Consider the following 20,471-nt stretch of genomic DNA (forward strand, 5'->3'; position numbering starts at 1 on the left):
CAAGTATTTATTAATAGAGAGGAAGAGGAAGATAAGAAAAATAAGACAAAGAAGGGAAAAGGGATGAATGACTTGATAGTCCAAGCACATCAGTGTGGCTTGTTTACCTTTAGAGTTCACATCATATTGACACTAAATCGGGAGGAATGCAGGGCACCAAGGCCAAAAAATAAATAGGATAGAGAGGTTAAAAATAAGGTCAGGAAGTAACAAAATGAAACAACTAGGAAAATAGAAACAAATACATATCTAGTGATAAATAATCTGACACACAAATATTCAGTGGGCGGGAAAAACTTAGACATCCCAAGGAAAGACATGCTGGTGATGTCAGGATCTTTCTAGAACCCAGTGGCAGAGACAAAAGTAGCAAAGATGACCCAGCAACTCTCCAACATATCCCCCCAACCAGCCTTTCTTAGCCTCTGAATGTCCGCCCCTACCACCACCCTCACCACCACAAGCTCAACAAAGCAGTCCACAGGACATTTCAAATTCAGGGCCTCAATACTATTTTAGCTTAGTCGTGAAGACCAAAATGTTTATCTTCTCCTTCTTTAACATCCAGTACCTCCTTGTCCTAGGGAGCAACACTACCCAAGCAAAGACTGTCAAGATGAGACATCCTTAATTCTGTCTTGCCAACACCTGCCACTAGGGGCTCCAGAGTGTCTTTAGCATCTATGCCTTCCTTTCTGTGTCCCTGACCAAGGTTGCCTTTCTTAATGTTATCGTCTCTGACTTGTTGCTCTGCAGACTCTGACCCTTTCCAGAGAACTTCAGTACACATGGCCAAGGTTTCAGCTGTTCTTCTCCACTCCCTCCCCTCTTCAGACCCTTACAGTGATTTCTTATAAAACTAAATGTCTCCTGATGAATAAAACCCCTTCACCAGAGTGGTGCTGCTGCTGCTGCTGCTAAGTCGCTTCAGTCGTGTCCGACTCTGTGCGACCCCACAGATGGCAGCCCACCAGGCTCTGCCGTCCCTGGGATTCTCCAGGCAAGAACACTGGAGTGGGTTGCCATTTCCTTCTCCAATGCATGAAAGTGAAAGTGAAGTCGCTCAGTAAGTGTCCAACTCTTCGTGACCCCATGGACTACAGCCTACCAGGCTCCTCCATCGGGGTGTAGTACTGTCATATTCACCAGCAGTCTGACCTTTCACGTTTTCTCCTAAGTAAGCATATTTTGTCTATTACAAAAAAAAAAGTTTAATGTCTTTAAAATAATTTTGCTTATGAAGTTGAAAGTCCTAAATTCTAATTTTAGCTGTCCCTCTTACTAGTTCTGTGATAATGAGGGAGCTATTAACTTCTTCATATTTCAAAAAATTATTACATAAGGTCTGTAAAGATCTTTATACAACACATGATTCCCTTTAACATAACTATATACATACTTATGTATTAAATATAAAAATTGCTTTCTACAAATGTTATTAGAATCATGTGTAGTATAAAGCTCTTACAAACGTAAGTCATGTCTTCAGCACTTGGTTATTTGCTTCCTTATAATCATTCCCTAGTTGTTCCATGTGTTTTGTGTCCAAACTTGATTCCATACTTGTGTGAAGCTGCCTGCGTCACTTACACTTTATGGTATCTTCTACAGTGCCTGAGTTGATTAATTAACTGAATCAACTGCTTTAGCCCATTCTTAACCCAGTAGCTTCCTTTAACCTTGACCTTCAACTTCATCAATCTCTTCTCCCCCTTTTGGAAGCCTTCCTAGATCTTCTGAAAGAGTGTTGGTGGGTTTTCTAACATATGATCCCCTATGAAGAGAAATTTAAAATGTGGATTTATCTATAATCTGAAAATGGTCTCAGTATTGATAGAACATGTAAGCAATGATGACAGATCCCCAGAAAGCTAAGAGATGATGAAATCAAATATATACAGAGAAAGACTCTGCCAAATGAAAAAAGGAGAAATTGTTAAGATCCGGAATCTGTGTTCACCACTGTCTAGGGTGGAAATTCTCCAAACTGTTGTCTTAAATGTTTGGTTAATCGGCCTGTATGAATACTTATATATCTTAAATATATATCTATATATGTATATATCATGCTCCCAAGCCTTAAGAATCATAAAATTAACAAACCTACTCTGATCTGATTTTGTCCGTGACAAGAGACTTACTTAAGCTTTCAAAATTGTTTCCATATAGAGTGAATTTTCTAGTCAAACTAACATAAAACATCAGGTCTGCACAATTGTTATATTTCTGGTTGTAAAAACTAGCATGGTGGCTTCTACAGCAATTTCTTGCAATAATATTGGCCTTCTCAAGTCCTTTCAGCTTCAGATCACTCAATGGGAGATTCTCAGAAAACAATGGACTAGAAGCTATCATAACGATTTTATTAAAATTACATCACCCTTTGGGGCCCTGGCTGGGAGATGGTCAGTCAACATCCTTTCCAGAGTTCTCCCTCTGTCCCCCGTCTCAAAGCACAGTTATAATAGGATGGATTTACATGATTCAAATTATATCAGGTTCTGTGAATTAAATTTTAAAACTGTTTGCTTAAATAGTCTGAGGAGTTAACGTAGCTGCTGTAGATACAGAGACATGAAATACGTTTAGTGTGGAAGATAAAGGGAAATGAAAGAAGCTTGTTGCTCTGTAAACCAGAAAAAGATTAAGGTCTAAAGTTTCTCAGACTTAAATGTGCTCTTGAGTCATGAGGGGATCTTGTAAAAACACAGACCCTGATTCAAAACAGGCTGGGATGAAATCTGAAACAGGCACCCAGGTGATGGCAGTGCTACAAACAAGGACCAGAGTTGGAGGAGGAAAACCAGAGAATTTAAGCTATAGATAGCAGTGTTCAGATGTAATACAAACACAGGGGCTTTATCTTTTTCAATGACTCAGCTGCTGCTAAGTCACTTCAGTCGTGTCCGACTCTGTGCGACCCCACAGACGGCAGCCACCAGGCTCCCCGGTCCCTGGGATTCTCCAGGCAAGAACACTGGAGTGGGTTCAGAACACCAAAATAATATTATCACAGTTAAGTGATAGAATACATTTTGTGTACATTTTTAGTTTTTACTAGAAATTTTATTTACAAGAGATTAGTTTTCTTTTGTATCCATTCTTATCAGGGGCCAAGAGTGGGAGTGAAGTGGTTTATGGTCTCTGAAGGTTTAGGTGCCTCAGCTGTGGGCATTGCTCAGCTGCCTCCAAACACACACAGCCCAGGAGCAGGGCTGGCAGCCACTTTAGCATTTCCTCTAAATCTCCAGAGATCTAACAGCAATAGGAAGGGACTCTCACAAGCTTCTCAAATCATTCCATGCACTTTCCTAGCACTGTCTGCAAATTCACCACATCATCAACAGTCAGGCCCCCGGCAGAACAAAGCAACTTCATTTAAAACTTGCTATGTGTCCTAAACAGGGCATTTTTAAAAATGGCTAAAGGAACCACGGCTTTCAGGATATGCAGCCTTCAATTCCCTTTCCATATTTGCTCCTAAAATTTTCAACAAAGTTAGGCTTCCCATAGAAGGTGGCAGCCACAGAAAAAAATGAAGACAAAAGATGAAACAACTAGCTGATACACCCAAGTAGAAAGGTGGGGGGCGGGGGGTTGGGGGAGCAGTGTTTGCCTTTTGTATAGAAATATCTTCCCTGGTAGCTCAGTTGGTTAAGAATCTGCCTGCAATGAAGGAGACCACCAGCAATGCCCGAGACCTGGGTTTGATCCCTGGGTTAGGAAGATCCCCTGGAGAAGGAAATGGCAACCCACTCCAGTATTCTTGCCTGAAAAATTCCATGGACAGAGGAGCCTGGTGGGCTACAGTCCATGGAGTCACAAGAGTCAGGCATGACTTAGCGACTAAATCACCACCACCACCATCTTATTTAATTGTTAAAGTCCTGCGTTATTATAGAGTTAAGTTTTTCCCCATCTAGAGTTTGCAGCCCATTGGTGAACCTTAAAATCATTTTGAAATCAAAAGCAGGCTCTTTTAAAAACACAATAGACCAGGATGTGCTGCAGTTCAAAGGGGAAACCTCATTTAATAAAACTTCTCAGTTACACCTGTCTGTGTATGTACTGAGTTATACCATAAAGTGCATTTCTTACTATGCACCATAACCAAAAATTTGAAAACTCACTGAACTATAGTTTGTTTTATAATAGAGGAGGGTTTTTTAAAGACATCATTGTTTTTCATCTGTTTATTTTTACTATATTCACCTGGTTCTGCCTTAGCTGGATGAAGTCAGAGCAAGTAGCTTTTTCAGATATTTCACTGCCCTTTCCACTATAAATTCCTTGAACTTACAGTATGCTTAAGCCATAAGACTTTATATACATATAAATACCAAATTCCTACTGATTAGGTGACATACCAATAGACCAATTTAATTGCCACTCTGAACTACTAGGTATTATACACCCAATCCGCTACATTCAAGCCAACTGCTGGAAACACTTCACAGCTTTTAAGATACAAGGGCACCATCTTCTGGTGAAATATTTTCTTTGTTGGGCAGATATGAAAGAGCTACCAAAAATGTCATTTTTCGAGCAAAAATGACAACTGACATCGTATATACATTGATACTTTTAGAGCTTTTTACTTCATTTAGGAGTTTGCTCCATCTCTGAGAAGGCGCTTTCTATTCCCCAGCAGTGACAGGAGCTAGTCTGTCCTTCCTGACTTTCCGTTAAGCGGAGCTGGTTTCAAGTTTCAGCTCCTCCTTGAATTCCAGCTTGCTGAGACTTTCCTCTAGAATCATCCAAAATGGAGCCTCTCACAGCCTACCCTTTGAGATGTTCAGGGCCCAAAGCAAAGGCATTTGCAGTCTTGCTGTCTATGGTTCTGTGCACAGTAATGCTATTCCTCCTACAACTCAAATTCCTAAAGCCTAAAATCAACAGCTTTTATACCTTTGAAGTGAAAGATGCAAATGGAAGGGTGGTTTCTCTGGAAAAGTTTAAAGGCAAAGTAAGTTACACCTTCTGATTTTTCTGTTGTTTGTCCATGTTCTCTGCTTATTGTCTTAACAGTCCATTTTTTACTGTTATATGTTCATGTTATAATTTAGTCCTCAGAGAAATTAGTATATCACTTTAGCCATCAGTGCTCTCATAGTTTATATGCTAATTGATAACTGATTATCTTAACTATTTGCTTTAAGATGTTTTAAGTGCTGGATTAATACTTTATATTATTTAGGAAATTCTAATAGTAATGTGATTATGGAGTATGCCATATAATGTGAATATGAAAGTATTAACTCCACAATCTAACAGCATTAAAAAGCACCCTATCAATAATCATATTTTATCTTTTATTTAAAAAAAAAAACTTTCATGAGTACCTAGGGCTTTATTAATGGTTGTGATCTTTCAGAGTTTTAACTCAGGCATTCGGGTTATGATTTTCAGTAGAATTGGGGACATCTACTGTATCGAATAAATTTCATAAAAATATGAAATAACCATCTATCAAAGGTTGTATTCCTCCAAAATGGTTTAGGGTTTTAACTACTTGCAGAATTTTTTTTTAATCTTTTATTTGCTTCACTTTCCGGTTGGATTTTTTTCTTTTTCCGGGAGGTTGCACTAGTTGTAAACGTGGCTAGTGACTGCCAACTCACAGACAGAAATTACTTAGCACTGCAGGAACTGCACAAAGAGTTTGGACCATTCCACTTCAGCGTCTTGGCTTTTCCATGCAATCAGTTTGGAGAATCGGAGCCCCGCCCGAGCAAGGAAGTAGTATCTTTTGCAAGAAATAACTTCGGAGTAACATTCCCCATCTTCCACAAGATTAAGATTCTAGGATCCGAAGCAGAACCTGCATTTAGATTTCTTGTTGGTAAATATCTACCTTGCCTCACCAATTTAATGTTTTTAGTTGCTTTCATTTTTAAAACAAATGTACCAGGACCATACTTTCCTATTTCATTTTAAATGTTTTAGTGGGAAAGTTTTATAAAACTATCAAAGAGCTAGATTCTCATCCTCTGTAACTTTCTAGAAGTTATGCTTTCCTAAAATCAATGTTTTAACTTCTTGGATGGCAAAATAAATCTACTACAGTGTATTTTGTTCCTTATTATTTTCCCAAAGAATATACTTTAAGCTGGCTACACATCTCTTTATCAATATTGCTGAGCATTATTAGTTAAACTAATCTTTCTGGTTAATTTTATGTTGCCTTATCTGAGATATTATCCTCAAGGGTGAATAACATCTCAGATTGCCAGGTGGTTTTTGGTAAAATTCAAAATAACACATCCTGATTTTTTTTTGGAGGAGGGTAGTGTAAGGCTACCTCTGTAACTAAGCTAATTATGGAAGTCTATTTAAAGATTTTTTTCAGCATAAAGGGAGTGCAGTATTGTGACTAAGGGCTAAGCTTTAGCCCCAGCATACCTGGGTTGAAATCTCTGCTGTTGCCTTTGCTGTGTGACTCCAGGCATGTAACTTAACTTCTCTGTGTCTGTTTCCTCCTTTGTAAAATGACATCAATAGTATCTACCCCTTAAGATTGTTTGCAGGGTTAAGTGTGTTAATAATAAAAATAAAGTACTTACTTACAGAGCTTCCACTGTGCCAGACCCTATTCTAAAGGACATTCAGCTCATGTCCTCTCATCTAACTTATGTGGATGATTGCCTCAGTCGTTTCCACTGCAGGTAATTTGAATTTTGCTAAAACCATGACCTTAGCCAGGCAATCAATCTTCCAATCCAACAAACTGGCTAATGATATTCTATAATATTTAAGTAAGAAAGCAGAATCTTCCAAAAACACGGTATTCAAATTTCTAGGGAAAGTCAGCATAATACCTAACACCATCAATAACAACGAAAGTGAGGTCTTTATTCCTTTTATTGCCAGAATACACTGAGGTGAAGAAAAGCCAGAGCATGTGTCCGTGTAGTAATCTCTCAATTATAACAGCCAAATACTTGAGCACAATAGCTCCTAGGTTCTTCCCCTTTGTCACTAAAAAAGAAACTCCACTTACCCTGTGTAATCAAAAAGGTAACAGTGATTTAAGGTTTCACTAAAGTTAGATGAAACTCCAAAGGCAAAGACTATGAAATGATGGCTAAATGAAAATTAGATCTTTTTAAGTTGGCCAAAATAGATGTGATCACAAACAAGATGGCTCTGTACAGGTGTTCAGGTTGTTCACTGAACAGGAATAAGGGGTCACATGGAGGCTGAAACCCAGGCAAATGAAACATATGTGCCTAGGGACTGTTCCCACCTAGAAGGGTATCTTTTTCTAATTCACACAAAGATGAGTGTTATCTTTTAAAATACATTTTCCTTTATAGAAAATGTCTATTGTTCAGAATGATTATAAGAAGACTTTAACCAATAATATGATGCTCCTACCAAGTCAATTATGTTTGAGCTAATCAGCAATACTCCTAATAATGAAATAATCAGTGTAAATCCTTGGCACAGTATGCAAAGTATAGCACACATAAGTAAACATTAGGCTACTTTTTTATTTTTTTTAACCTATGCTCCCTTATTGGTTCTTTCCCCAGCATAATAAACAAAGGATCGCCCACCTTTAAAAACTCTAAGCAGTATGTTCCTTCTACCTACCTCATCACTAACATCTTTGAAAGAATAGTTAACATTTGGTTTCCTGCCTCCCTGTCTCTGCTTTCTTCTTAGAGCACCGTGTTTGATCTCTCATTCCAATGACCCTCCTGAACCTGGTGGGTCTCAGTGCCTATGACTTCTACTCCAGCTCCTTCTCTTCTTTCCAGGTTCCTTTATTCCATCCACCCTTACCTCTACTGATCCTCAGGATTCTGCCACATCCACCTGGGCTCTCCTTACTCTGTCCCCTTTCCCTGGGTGAGCTCTAGCTCCTAAGCTCCAAAGCCTCCTCTTATGGGGTGTCCCACATAACCTGAATCCCCTCATGCACAAAAATGAACTTGTCGTCTTCCTCCTAATATCTACTTGCTTTGCCTTGTACCCTATTTTAAGAGCATGAGCTCTTCTAATAGAAAGGACTGGATATCAATCCGGACTCTACCATTCACTAGCTATGCGACCGTGAGTCTAGACCTCCATTTTTCTCATCTGCAAAATGGGGATAATAACAATAGCCAAGCTTTACAGAGTTGCTATACAGATTAAATGAGAGGTCCATTTAAAGCACTAAGCATACATTACTAGGTATATAATAATTATTTATATTTTTCTCATGAAGTGAAGTGAAGTCGCTCAGTCATGTCCAACTCTTTGCAACTGCGTGGACTATACAGTCCATGGAATTCTCCAGGCCAGAATAGTGGAGTGAGTAGCCTTTCCCTTCTCCAGGGGATCTTTCCAACCCAGGGATCAAACCCAGGTCTCCCACACTGGAGGCAGATTCTTCACCAGCTGAGCCACAAGGGAAGCCCATTTTTTCCCTTCATACTAGTCAATAATAATGCACACAAATCCTGTATGATATAAATAGAAAAAAGTTCTACATTTCTTGCCTAAATTAATATGTATCAAAAGGATGTCTACAGTTATTTAGCATTCCTTACTAAGTAATACATAACAGTATCAAAAACATACACTTACTATGAAAAATAATCCATACATTCATGTTACCAAAGACCATAGAGCATCACTTTATCTTAAGAAAAAATGTTAAGCAACTGAAAGTTTCAGCTAGTGATAAGGTAAATTTTTTAGTGGTTCAGATCAACAAATCTAGCTGATTTCATTTCATGATTCTAGTTCAGTACAATCTTCAGTGAAATCACCAAGTATATAGACATCTGATTACACAGACTTTGAGTTTGGGTGTTTTGCTTTTTGTTTAGTTTGGTTTTTGAAATGATGACAATTCTAGAACTTGATTCTATAAAGTTGTAATTTATTCAAATACTAATAGAAATGAAAATCTTGACAAAGAATAAAATTTTACTCATGAAAATATATTCTGATATTTTAGATTCTTCAAAGAAGGAACCAAGGTGGAACTTTTGGAAGTATCTGGTCAACCCTGAAGGTCAAGTTGTGAAGACCTGGAGGCCAGAGGAACCCATTGAAGTCATCAGGCCTGAGATAGCAGCTCTGATTAGACAAATGATTATAAAAAAGAAAGAGGATCTATGAAAATGCCATTGAACCATTATATGGCAATAGTTAGAATACAAAAATGTCTCCATGAGGGTTTGGTCCCCTTTTAAATTAACTCTGACAATTAAATATGGAACTGAAGGATAACTTTCCTTTTATGTTATCTTGTTAGTGAGTGGTAATGAATGTCCACAGTATAGATGTTACCTAAAGCAAAAATAAACAGCAGCCAACGACTCTAGATGAAATATATTAAATACTTCATCTGACCACACTAAATAATTCAGAATACCAATATGCTTCAGTATCCTATTGTTTCACTTGACATTTTCTAGGATTGTACGTGATGGAAATGTCAACACACTAGACCACTGTTTGAATTCAAGATACTGTGTGACATTTCCAGAGTAACTGTAAATGATATTTTTATGTAATAAAAGGCAAAATAAACATTGAAAATGTGAAATATACATAGATTCTAATCCTTATGTTTTTTGTTTCATGTACAGAATTTTGTTTGTTAAGTATAGGGTCATGGTATGTTTTACTATATCCAGCCAGATCAATGTCATTTAGTCACAAGAGTCATGTCTGACTCTTTGCTACCCCATGGACTGTAGCCCACCAGGCTCCTCTGTCCATGGGATTTTTCCAGGTAATAATACTGGAGTGGGTTGCCACTCTCCAATCCAGCCAGATCAGTTCAGTTCAGTTCAGTTCAGTCACTCAGTCGTGTCCGACTCTTTACGACCCCAAGGACTGCAGCACACCAGGCCTCCCTGCCCATCATCAGTTCCCAGAGTTTACTCAAACTCATGTCCATTGAGTTGGTGTTGCCATTCAACCATCTCATCCTCTGTCACCCCCTTCTCCTCCCACCTTCAATCTTTCCCAGCAACAGGGTTTTTTCAAATGAGTCAGTTCTTTACATTAGGTGGACAAAGTATTGGCATTTCAGCCTCAGCATCAGTCCTTCCAATGAATATTCAGGACTGATTTCCTTTAGGATGGCCTGGTTGGATTTCTTTGCAGTCCAAGGGACTCTCAAGAGTCTTCTCCAACACCACAGTTCAAAAGCATCAATTCTTCAGTGCTCAGCTTTCTTTATATTCCAACTCTCACATCCATACATGACTACTGGAAAAACCACAGCTTTGACTAGATGGAACTTTGTTGGCAAAGTAATGTCTCCACTTTTTAATATGCTAAGTTGGTCATAACTTTTCTTCCAAGGAGCAAGCGTCTTTTAATTTCATAGCTGCAGTCACAATCTGCAGTGATTTTGGAGCCCAAAAAGATATAGTCTCTCACTGTTTGCACTGTTTCCCCATCTATTTGCCATAAAGTGATAGGACCAGATGCCATGATCTTAGTTTTCTGAATGTTGTTTTAAGCCAGCTTTTTCACTCTCTTCTTTCATCAAGAGGCTCTTTAGTTCCTCTTCACTTTCCGCCATAAGGGTGGTGTCATCTGCATGTCTGAGGTTATGGATATTTCTCCCAGCAATCTTGATTCCAGCTTGTGCTTCATCCAGCCCAGCATTTCTCATGATATACTCTGCATAGTTGTTTATTAATGACATTATCATTTAATATCAATATAAATGACATAACATTTGAAAAAGGCTTGATCATTTTCAGTATTTCTTATTTTCCAGAAGCAACTCAAATTCCACAATTAAAATATTAACACTTGAGTCAATCTGTATTTCTGAGTGAAAATTCCAAGTGTAAGAAAAAAGCCATAAGTATATGATCATTCAGCTTGATTCTTTCAGGTTAATTTTGGTTAATTCCTTACAGGTTTTGGTTAATTCCTTACAGGTTAATTTTGGTTGCTAATCTGGTCAAACTAGATTAGCCATTTGGAAAGAATTCAATGGTACATCATTCTCATGGCTATAAGAAGAAGAATCAACTCCAAACAGTCAAAATGGTTAATGTAAAAAAGGAGTGAGTGTAATTATAGGAGAAACATCAGCAATCACTGAGTCTGTTGAGAATCACAACATATCTTTTCTTCCAAAGTCCTGATCTTTATGTTTTGTCAGCCTTCTAATTACTAACAAAGCAACCTTCGCCCCATGAAATTAATCTTATTTCATAAAGGAATTAAACAGGAATAGTGAATCACTGCAGATGGTGACTGCAGCCATGAAATTAAAAGACGCTTACTCCTTGGAAGGAAAGTTATGTCCAACCTAGATAGCATATTCAAAAGCAGAGACATTACTTTGCCAACAAAGGTTCGTCTAGTCAAGGCTATGGTTTTCCCAGTGGTCAGTATGGGTGTGAGAGTTGGACTGTGAAGAAAGCTGAATGCAGAAGAATTGATGCTTTTGAACTGTGGTGTTGGAGAAGACTCTTGAGAGTCTCCTGGACTGCAAGGAGATCCAACCAGTCCATTCTGAAGGAGATCAGCCCTGGGATTTCTTTGGAAGGAATGATGCTGAAGCTGAAACTCCAGTACTTTGGCCACCTCATGCGAAGAGTTGACTCATTGGAAAAGACTCTGATGCTGGGAGGGATTGGGGTTCAGGAGGAGAAGGGGACGACAGAGGATGAGATGGCTGGATGGCATCACTGACTCAATGGATGTGAGTCTGAGTGAACTCCGGGAGTTGGTAATGGACAGGGAGGCCTGGCATGCTGCGATTCATGGGGTCACAAAGAGTCGGACACGAATGAGCAACTGAACTGAACTGACTGAGTGGGGGCAAAACAATGTGAAAAAATTTGGCTAAGAAGAAAGACCCAATCTAAATAACTGAATTGACTCTCCAATTCTGACCTGATGAGTGAAAGTGAAGATTCTTTTTCATGATAAAATCAGCAATGCCCACCTGAGTATACAATTCTGCTACAGCACTTACAAGTTCTTAAACCAAATATATCCTGGAATACCTTCTGCTTCAACATATATGTCCAACCCCCAGCTCTGAATGGATTTAGTAAGCTCTCAGGTAGGGGTGGAGTGTGGTTCCCTTCAGGTCAAGGGGATCTACCGGAGTACCTAAAGAATGGCAGTGTGTAAGCAAGCCTGCTTCTCCCTCTCACCAGCAGCAGGGCCTTCAGCCAGGGCACTACTTTTCAGTTTTCTCACCTGTAAATTGGTTATGGTGGGGGTGGGGGGAGTCAAACTGAACAAAAAGCCCCTTCCAAGTTACCAAGGTGTGTCAAGTGATCAGAAATCAATACTAACCTATTGTTGAAGAAATGGAAACCACCTAACCAGTCTATCCATCCTTTGCAAGTGTGCCACCAAAAGCCTTTAAGCAATTTGAATTCTGGGCCTCTAAGCAAAACTTTGTTTAGCCCTCAAGTGCTGCTTCCAGAACATCCTTGCCACATACTCCCACTTATGACTTCCATGAGTTCACAGCAGTGCTGTGAGACTGCTGGGGTGTTTATGCGCTCACATCAGGGTATGTGCAGCACTGCAGAGGCTACACCGACACCCCACTGCCAGACAGACCAGAACTGTCCTGGAGAACACAATTCAGATGTCCATCCTGCCCCAAACCACTAGTTCTCTCCAAAGGCATATAAAGTGGGTTTTTCACTTATGTATCTCCTGATTTGCTTGCCTTATTCAGTCTGCAATCTCCACTAGATTAGACTTCTCTCACCACTCTGAGGATGCAGGGAGGGCAGGTGGGGATTTGAATGTGTGACATATGGATGTCCATTCAGGGTTATGGCATCCAACCAGGCCGTGCTGTGTGCTCAGTCACTTCAGTTGTGTCTGACTTGATGTGACCTATGGACGGTAGGCTGCCAGGCTCCTCTGTCCACAGGATTCTTCAGGCAAGAATACTGGAATGGGTTGCCGTGCTCTCCTCCAGGGGATCTTCCCGACCCAGAAATCAAACCCACATCTCTGGCATCTCCTGCATTGCAGGTGGGTTCTTTACCCACTGAGTCACCTGGGAAGCCTGTCCAACCAGGCTACATGTGGTAAAAGGGAAGAGAGCCATTTGCTCATGTGTTGCTGCCCAGACCTTAAATGTCTCATGAACACTGCCAGCAAACACACAGAGGGAAAAAAATGCATCTTTCCTGAATTGAGCATAAGCTCTATCTCAGCATCAAAAAGTCTGGGACATAAACTGCTACAGGCTGCCTGATTGAGAAGGATAACAGAAAAATAGTAGGTAAAAGAGTATTCAGTAGTTGCTCTTCTGACACAGACAAAATCTATTTTACTTTTAGTGGTTATTAATTCAATGACTTGAAGTTAGTTTCAGTTTGTTTGGGAAGTGGAGAGGAGTACTTCCTACTAACTCCTGATCTTCATCTAATAGCAGCAGAGTGTGCTGTTACGTATAGCAGAGTGTGCTGGAGATTTGAATAAATATGAATTGGCCAGAAATATTCCCTAGAAGTTGTATTTCATTTTTGAAATTTTATACTAATCATAGTGTACCTACAGCATGTATATATGTACATAAATGTAATTCTTAATAACTATAGTTAATCACAATGGTGTGATCACTCACCTAGAGCCAGACATCCTGGAATGTGAAGTCAAGTGGGCCTTAGAAAGCATCACTATGAACAAAGCTAGTGGAGGTGATGGTATTCCAGTTGAGCTATTTCAAATCCTGAAAGATGATGCTGTGAAAGTGCTGCACTCAATATGCCAGCAAATTTGGAAAACTCAGCAGTGGCCACAGGACTGGAAAAGGTCAGTTTTCATTCCAATCCCAAAGAAAGGCAATGCCAAAGAATGCTCAAACTACCACACAATTGCACTCATCTCACATGCTAGTAAAGAAATGCTAAAAATTCTCCAAGCCGAGCTTCAGCAATTCGTGAATCATGAACTTCCCAGATGTTCAAGCTGGTTTTAGAAAAGGCAGAGATCAAATTGCCAACATCTGCTGGATCATCGAAAAAGCAAGAGAGTTCCTGAAAAACATCTATTTCTGATTTATTGACTATGCCAAAGCCTTTGACTGTGTGGATCACAATAAACTGTGGAAAATTCTGAAAGAGATGGGAATACCAGACCACTTGACCTGCCTCTTGAGAAACCTATATGCAGGTCAGGAAGCAACAGTTAGAACTGGACATGGAACAACAGACTGGTTCCAAATAGGAACCAGTCAAGGCTGTATATTGTCACCCTGCTTGTTTTCACCCTGCTTGTTTAACTTATATGCAGAGTCCATCATGAGAAAAGCTGGACTGGAAGAAGCACAAGATGGAATCAAGATTGCCGGGAGAAATATCAATAACCTCAGATATGCAGATGACACCACCCTTATGGCAGAAAGTGAAGAGGAACTAAAAATCCTCTTGATGAAAAGTGAAAGAGGAGAGTGAAAAAGTTGGCTTAAAGCTGAACATTCAGAAAACGAAGATCATGGCATCTGGTCCCATCACTTCATGGCAAATAGATGGGGAAACAGTGGAGACAGTGTCAGACTTTATTTTCTGGGGCTCCAAAATCACTGCAGATGGTGACTGCAGCCATGAAATTAAAAGACGCTTACTCCTTGGAAGGAAAGTTATGACCAACCTAGATAGCATATTGAAAAGCAGAGACATTACTTTGCCAACAAAGGTCCGTCTAGTCAAGGCTATGGTTTTTTCCAGTGGTCATGTATGGATGTGAGAGTTGGACTGTGAAGAAAGCTGAGCACCGAAGAATTGATGCTTTTGAACTGTGGTGTTGGAGAAGACTCTTGAGAGTCCCTTGGACTGCGAGGAGATCCAGCCAGTCCATTCTAAAGGAGATCAGTCCTGGGTGTTCATTGGAGGGACTGATGCTAAAGCTGAAACTCCAGTACTTTGGCCACCTCATGCGAAGAGTTGACTCATTGGAAAAGACTCTGATGCTGGGAGGGATTGGGAGCAGAAGGAGAAGGGGACTACAGAGGATGAAATGGTTGGATGGCATCACCGACTCGATAGACATGAATTTGAGTGAACTCCGGGAGTTGGTGATGGACAGGGAGGCCTGGTGTGCTGTGATTCATGGGGTCGAAAAGAGTCGGACATGACTGAGCGACTGAACTGAACTGAACTGATAGTATATATGGGCTTCCCTGGTAGCTCAGTAAAGAATCCACCTGCAATGCAGGAGACCCAGGTTCAATCCTTGGGTCAGGAAGATCCTCTGGAGAAGGGAATGGCTACCCACTCCAGTATTCTTGCCTGGGAAATCCCATGGACAGAGGACCCTGGTGGGCTACAGTCTATGGGGTCACAAGAGTCAGACAGGACTTAGTGACTAAACCACCACCATGTAACAAACATACAGTGGTGACTCATGAACGCTTAACAACCAAATCCCTAGTGGAGGAGTTCCAAGTGCGGCATTTCCAATTTCTATGGCGTGAACACTTGCACATAGTCAATTTTAATCTACTAATCGTTTCATAACTGGCTTGTAAAATTTCTGAAAACTTAGCAATCGATTCTCACCAACTAGGACAAGCTGGCTCTAGCCCAAAAAGATTTAAATCAGACTTAATCAGAGTATCATAAGAATCTCCAAAGAGAAAAATCTGAAGCAAAAACATAACATATATACTTCTTCTTGTTATCACATATATACTATTTTGACAGGTTATATATAAATGTGGATGTATATGCAGTTACTGAACTACGAAAAGCTGCTAACATTTTAAGTGTATACTCACACTATAATGACCTAACTGGACTGCAGGTAATTTCAAGTAGGAAAACACTCCAGTAAAAAATAAGAAAAATATATATATACAAAATCTAAGAAGGAAAACAAAAACTACTTGTCTATTTTCTTTAAACATAATGGCTGTTTCAAGACTGCCCATCATGAGCTGGAAAATCCTGAGTGATCCCTGTACAAAATCACGTGTAGTCCTGACAACATTTCCCTTTGAAAGAAAAATGTCAGGTTTGGGTGAAGCTAATATGGTGACACTTTATATTTATCCCTCAGCTTGACTTCGTCTTCCCCAGGGAACAATAAAATCCTAACTGTTACACCAAGAAACTAATACATCACACTTCTTTCCATTCTCCACATACCCTCTTCCCTCTGAATAGTTAAGGCCACACTTTGCTGAGGGAAGCCTTCTCTTTTGGGGGCAGGGGCTGCTGGGGGAGGGCAAGTAAAGAGTAGTGAGGAGCTAGGGCATTTTCCAGAGGGAGTGATGGGAAGCAATTACATCCCCAGCACCAATGGGGCTGCCGCAAGAGAAAACACCCAAGAAAAAATACTTTGAACCAGTGTTGCCTGCCTCCCTCTTCTTTTTCAACCCTCTTTCCATTCTCTTCCTTTGACATCCCAAGTGTGACCCCTCTCTTTCCTTCTCACTTCTATGGCAAAGTTTTCTTTTTGAATTTATACATACAATCAACTCCTTACCCACTGATCTCATTTATTTTTACTGCACTCCATTCTTTCTTCTTTCTCATGGTCTCAGTAATAAGAACAACTATGTCTTCTGTTTATTCAGTATCAATGTTGGCATTTTATGTCTTGCTCTTTACAAAAATTTTTAAAAAGTGAAACACAAAGGACCAGCCTCCTAAATTTAGTAGGTTTTATTTTTTATCAACAGATCAGTGATTGTCTATAGAAAATAACATATTGAAATTTAACCTTAAAAAAACAAGATGAAAACAATATTTACATGTAAAGGATACTTAAATACAAAGATGCTGAAAATGCAATGATACTAGGCAACAACAAAGAGATAAGATTTAAACGTAGCAAAACACTTAAGAGTCAAATCATAGGTATCTATTTAACCCATGGTTTTAAAAACATTTACATTTAAATAAGAATTTAGATTATTTTACCAATAACTTATAATCCAATGCAATAAAGAATGTGATGTATTTCTCACATCTCATTTAGGGTGAAAATAATTGACCAAACCAGCAAAGTCAGTTCCATGAACTTGCTGCAAATGTCCACACGACCACAGTGTGTCTGGGACCCAGCACAAACCTGAAACTGCTCCATGGGTCAAAATGTGCTCCAAGGGAATGAGAAAATATTTAAAGTTATATTTAATGGTCAGTTCTCCCCCTTCACAAACTAAATCTCATGCTCTTTTCTAAACACTGTATGAGTCTGTGATTTTACAGAAAATGAAGACTGGAGACAAGTCTTCTAAACAATTCACCCCAGCCCCAGCCCCCCTAAATCCCCAATTTTCTTCATATTCAAGTGAAAATGTTTTAGTTGACTGACTCATTTGGCAAGTTACCTAAATTCTTCCTTTAGCTGTATACACACATGGTAACTGAGACCTACTCTAATGTCAAATTAAGAAACTAATCATTCAAAAGGAATATTGAAGACTTAGTTGAAAATTGGAGGAAACATTTTAGTTTTTCCATTCCAAATTGTCATTATATTCTAAATTTTATACTTAAAATATATAATTTCTCAAATACTTTAATACTGTCTACAAGTATGCAGACTCCAGAATATTATCTGAAATTTTTAACATAATTAAGTAATAGTTGATTATTATTGAGTAGTTCCTTCATCATTATAAACTGTTCATTGTATTATAACTAAAAGTCGTAATAAGCATTATGTAAAGAAGGCCCTGGCTCATGGCAAAAAGTACACATACACACACACATATTACTTAGATTTAATTATACCCATTACTGATGCTCATTATACATGCAATAAGATAGCAGTTGCATGTTAGCTGATGGCACTCACATATTCAACCAGCTAACAATACACTGCCAACCCATCACACATAGGTCACCGGTGTACTTCGTTAACAAGAAGAATTTATCCAGAAGCAAGTGGCAGGGCAGTTGTGGCTGCTGAATTGACCCAAAGCAGCCAGCTAACAATACACTGCCTACCTGATTCAGGTCACTGCTGCTCATCATGGCCCATGAAGTCACTGAGGCTAAATTTGTAACATGAAACAGTGGCAGAACTTTCATCTTAATAGTCACATTTTTAAAAACTTATAGACAAAACCTGTTTCTCCAAAAATATTATAAGAAATAAAATCAATATTTTTTCATCTATTCAAAAACTTAAAAAAAGAAAACTTTCAAAATACTTCCACTTAGGTTTATAAACTAAGGCTCAGATATGAAAATATGTTATGGCTTACAAGTGAATTAAGAAAGTTATAATTAACTACAGTTTTTCCAATGACTTTTATTCACAGACCAAAAGGCCAGTCGTTTGTATTAAATAGTAAAATACCTAGGAGTCATGGTTATCCAAAATCTGGGCATAAGACAAATCTTCAGCTACGTTCAGGAAAAATAAATATATGAGTATTCAGGGAATTTAAGGAATTAAATGCCATTTGTTTTCTGATACAAAGGATATTAGTCATTACATTCTGAAAGTGCATTCTGAAAGTTATGTGTTGAATTTATTGTGTCACCAATGAAATACAGAAAAATGTGAAGGTCTAGAAAACCCTAAAACTGGTGGATTTGAAACTATAATCGATGCGTAAAGACTAAAGGAATGTGAACTATTTAGAGAGAAAAAAAGTGAATCCTGATAAGGAGGAATCTAAAATCTAAATCATATGCATGCATGCTGAGTTGTTTCAGCCGTGTCTGACTCTGTGCGACCCTATGGACTGCAGCCCACCAGGTGCCTCTGACCATGGAATTCTCCAGGCAAAAACACTGGAGTGGGTTGCCATTTCCTTCTCCACCGGATCTTCCCAACCTAGGGATCGAATCCGCGTCTCTTTCGTCTCCTGCATTCTTTACCTCTAGTGCCACCTGGGATCCATAAAGTAAAAGAGCTATTTATGTGTAAAAGTTAAGATGAAAATCTTTGGATTTGTTTTATTTTCACACTGATTACAAGAGAAGCTGAAAACCTTTGCGTTCAGACTTTCAAGGTGAAATTTAACTGGATCAACAGTTAAATTACTAAGCTAGGACGGTGAATACAATGGCACCCCACTCCAGTACTCTTGCCTGGAAAATCCCATGGATGGAGGAGCCTGGAAGGCTGCAGTCCATGGGGTCGCTGAGGGTCGGACACGACTGAGCAACTTCACTTTCACTTTTCACTTTCATGCATTGGAGAAGGAAATGGCAACCCACTCCAGTGTTCTTGCCTGGAGAATCCCAGGGAAGGGGGAGCCTGGTGGGCTGCCGTCTATGGGGTCGCACAGAGTAGGACACGACTGAAGCGACTTGGCAGAAGCAGTAGAAGGACGGTGAATTTATGCACTTCTCCTCTTGACCACAAGATGGCACCATTTCCGGTTCTTTGGAAGGCAAGATTATGAATGCAACAGAGGGGAGTGCAACTAGCAACTGTTAAAAAGAAATTTTAACAGCCAGCTAGAGATGCACTGCCTACCTGACACATTCAAGCTTCATTTTTTTTTTTTTTTCTGTAGAGGCAAAAACTGAAAAGTACCATTCAGATACAAATGATTACCGTTATTTGGCAGATATCTTCAATTTCTTACAAAAATGTTTTAGATATAGACTCTGAGGTTAGTGATGATATGAGACGTACAAATTTTCTACATTTTCAGATCATTTCATACGTCCAACAAATATCTTCTTTAGCAAGAATTAGTTTGTTCAAAGTCATATTTAAGACAGAGAGCTCGATTAAGCACTGGACACTCACCTTGGGAGAAACTTGACCTCTCCTCTGCTTCATGTCTTTGTCGAGCACCCGCATGACATCCTCCTTTGAAAATATAGGCAACATATTGGAATACAAACTATTTAGAAAAATCATAATATGAGGTGTGAATGTTTCTAGAGCCTCCGCTTGTCAAATTACATTCACTTTTAAAGCAAACAACCATCTCCAGAATATAAATTACACAATTCAATATTTAGAGTTCTGAACCACCCCTTGGTCCTAGACAGGTATTACAAACAGTGACTTCGACAAGAAACCCCTTTAGGAAGTTGGGGCGAAGAAACAGAGGGGCGTTACTCACCCACAGAATCTCTTCTTCAGTGCGGACCCTCCTCCGGGCGGCGCGCTCCAGTTTCCACTCCATCTCTGGAGGCGTTTGTCCTGCTGGCTCGAGTGTAGCCTCTCCTCGACCGCTTTTGGTTTTGTCCCCCAAGAATAAACCAGTCTTGACCCTTAATCGTCAAACCTCTGGAGTCTTGTCCCCTAGGACGATCATATTTCACTCCTAACCTCCATTTTCCTCCCACTCCTCCCACCTCTCTTAGAGCTTGGTCCCCAGAGTACCGTTTAAAAAGCCTGCTGGGCGGCCGCCGGAGCGGGAATTCCCCTACCCGACTTCTCATTGGCCAGAACTGCGGTGACGTCAGACTCCGGGAGGGATTCCCCCTGCCCGCGCCTGGGTCCTCCCTCCCTCCCGACCGCGGCCCCGCCCCGCAGCCTCCAGCTCTTTGTCCGCGGAGGCGCGCTCCGAAGCGCCAAGCTTTGCCGCGAGC

The 20,471-nt window shown here is 39.8% G+C and overlaps 2 protein-coding genes across 4 annotated transcripts in view; one reads left to right on the forward strand and one right to left on the reverse strand.

The window, feature by feature from the left end:
• The window catches only part of CDC20B (cell division cycle 20B), a 71,338-nt gene extending 51,112 nt beyond the window's left edge, over window positions 1-20,226 (reverse strand). For both annotated transcript variants that reach the window (XM_005887375.2, XM_070357492.1), the window contains exons 1-2: window positions 20,000-20,226; window positions 19,678-19,740 (exon numbers count right to left, since the gene is read on the reverse strand). In XM_005887375.2, coding sequence (XP_005887437.1) covers window positions 19,678-19,740; window positions 20,000-20,062 — 126 coding nt within the window. In that variant the 5' untranslated portion in view covers window positions 20,063-20,226. The remainder of the gene's footprint in view (window positions 1-19,677; window positions 19,741-19,999) is intronic.
• GPX8 (glutathione peroxidase 8 (putative)) lies at window positions 4,718-9,551 on the forward strand. Of its 2 annotated transcripts, XM_005887374.2 has the most exons (3): window positions 4,725-4,966; window positions 5,581-5,842; window positions 8,954-9,551. In XM_005887374.2, exons 1-3 carry the CDS (start codon window positions 4,763-4,765, stop codon window positions 9,115-9,117), a joined length of 630 nt encoding a protein of 209 aa, XP_005887436.2. In that variant the 5' UTR covers window positions 4,725-4,762; the 3' UTR covers window positions 9,118-9,551. The 2 variants fall into 2 exon arrangements, with proteins under 2 accessions (XP_014333325.1, XP_005887436.2); XM_014477839.2 differs by lacking the exon at window positions 5,581-5,842 and having other exon boundaries at window positions 4,718-4,966.
• Window positions 20,227-20,471: the final 245 nt, after the last annotated feature.

This window comes from Bos mutus, chromosome 20 (assembly GCF_027580195.1).
Source record: "Bos mutus isolate GX-2022 chromosome 20, NWIPB_WYAK_1.1, whole genome shotgun sequence".
In the NCBI taxonomy this organism is placed as follows: Eukaryota; Metazoa; Chordata; class Mammalia; order Artiodactyla; family Bovidae; genus Bos; species Bos mutus.

Excerpts from the sequence above, each read along its gene's own strand:
- GPX8 (XM_005887374.2), top strand. The coding sequence starts at position 4,763 with ATGGAGCCTCTCACAGCCTACCCTTTGAGATGTTCAGGGCCCAAAGCA. Across the intron at positions 4,967-5,580 it reads TGGAAAAGTTTAAAGGCAAA|GTTGCACTAGTTGTAAACGT; the intron begins GTAAGTTACACC and ends TTTTTCCGGGAG. Across the intron at positions 5,843-8,953 it reads TGCATTTAGATTTCTTGTTG|ATTCTTCAAAGAAGGAACCA; the intron begins GTAAATATCTAC and ends CTGATATTTTAG.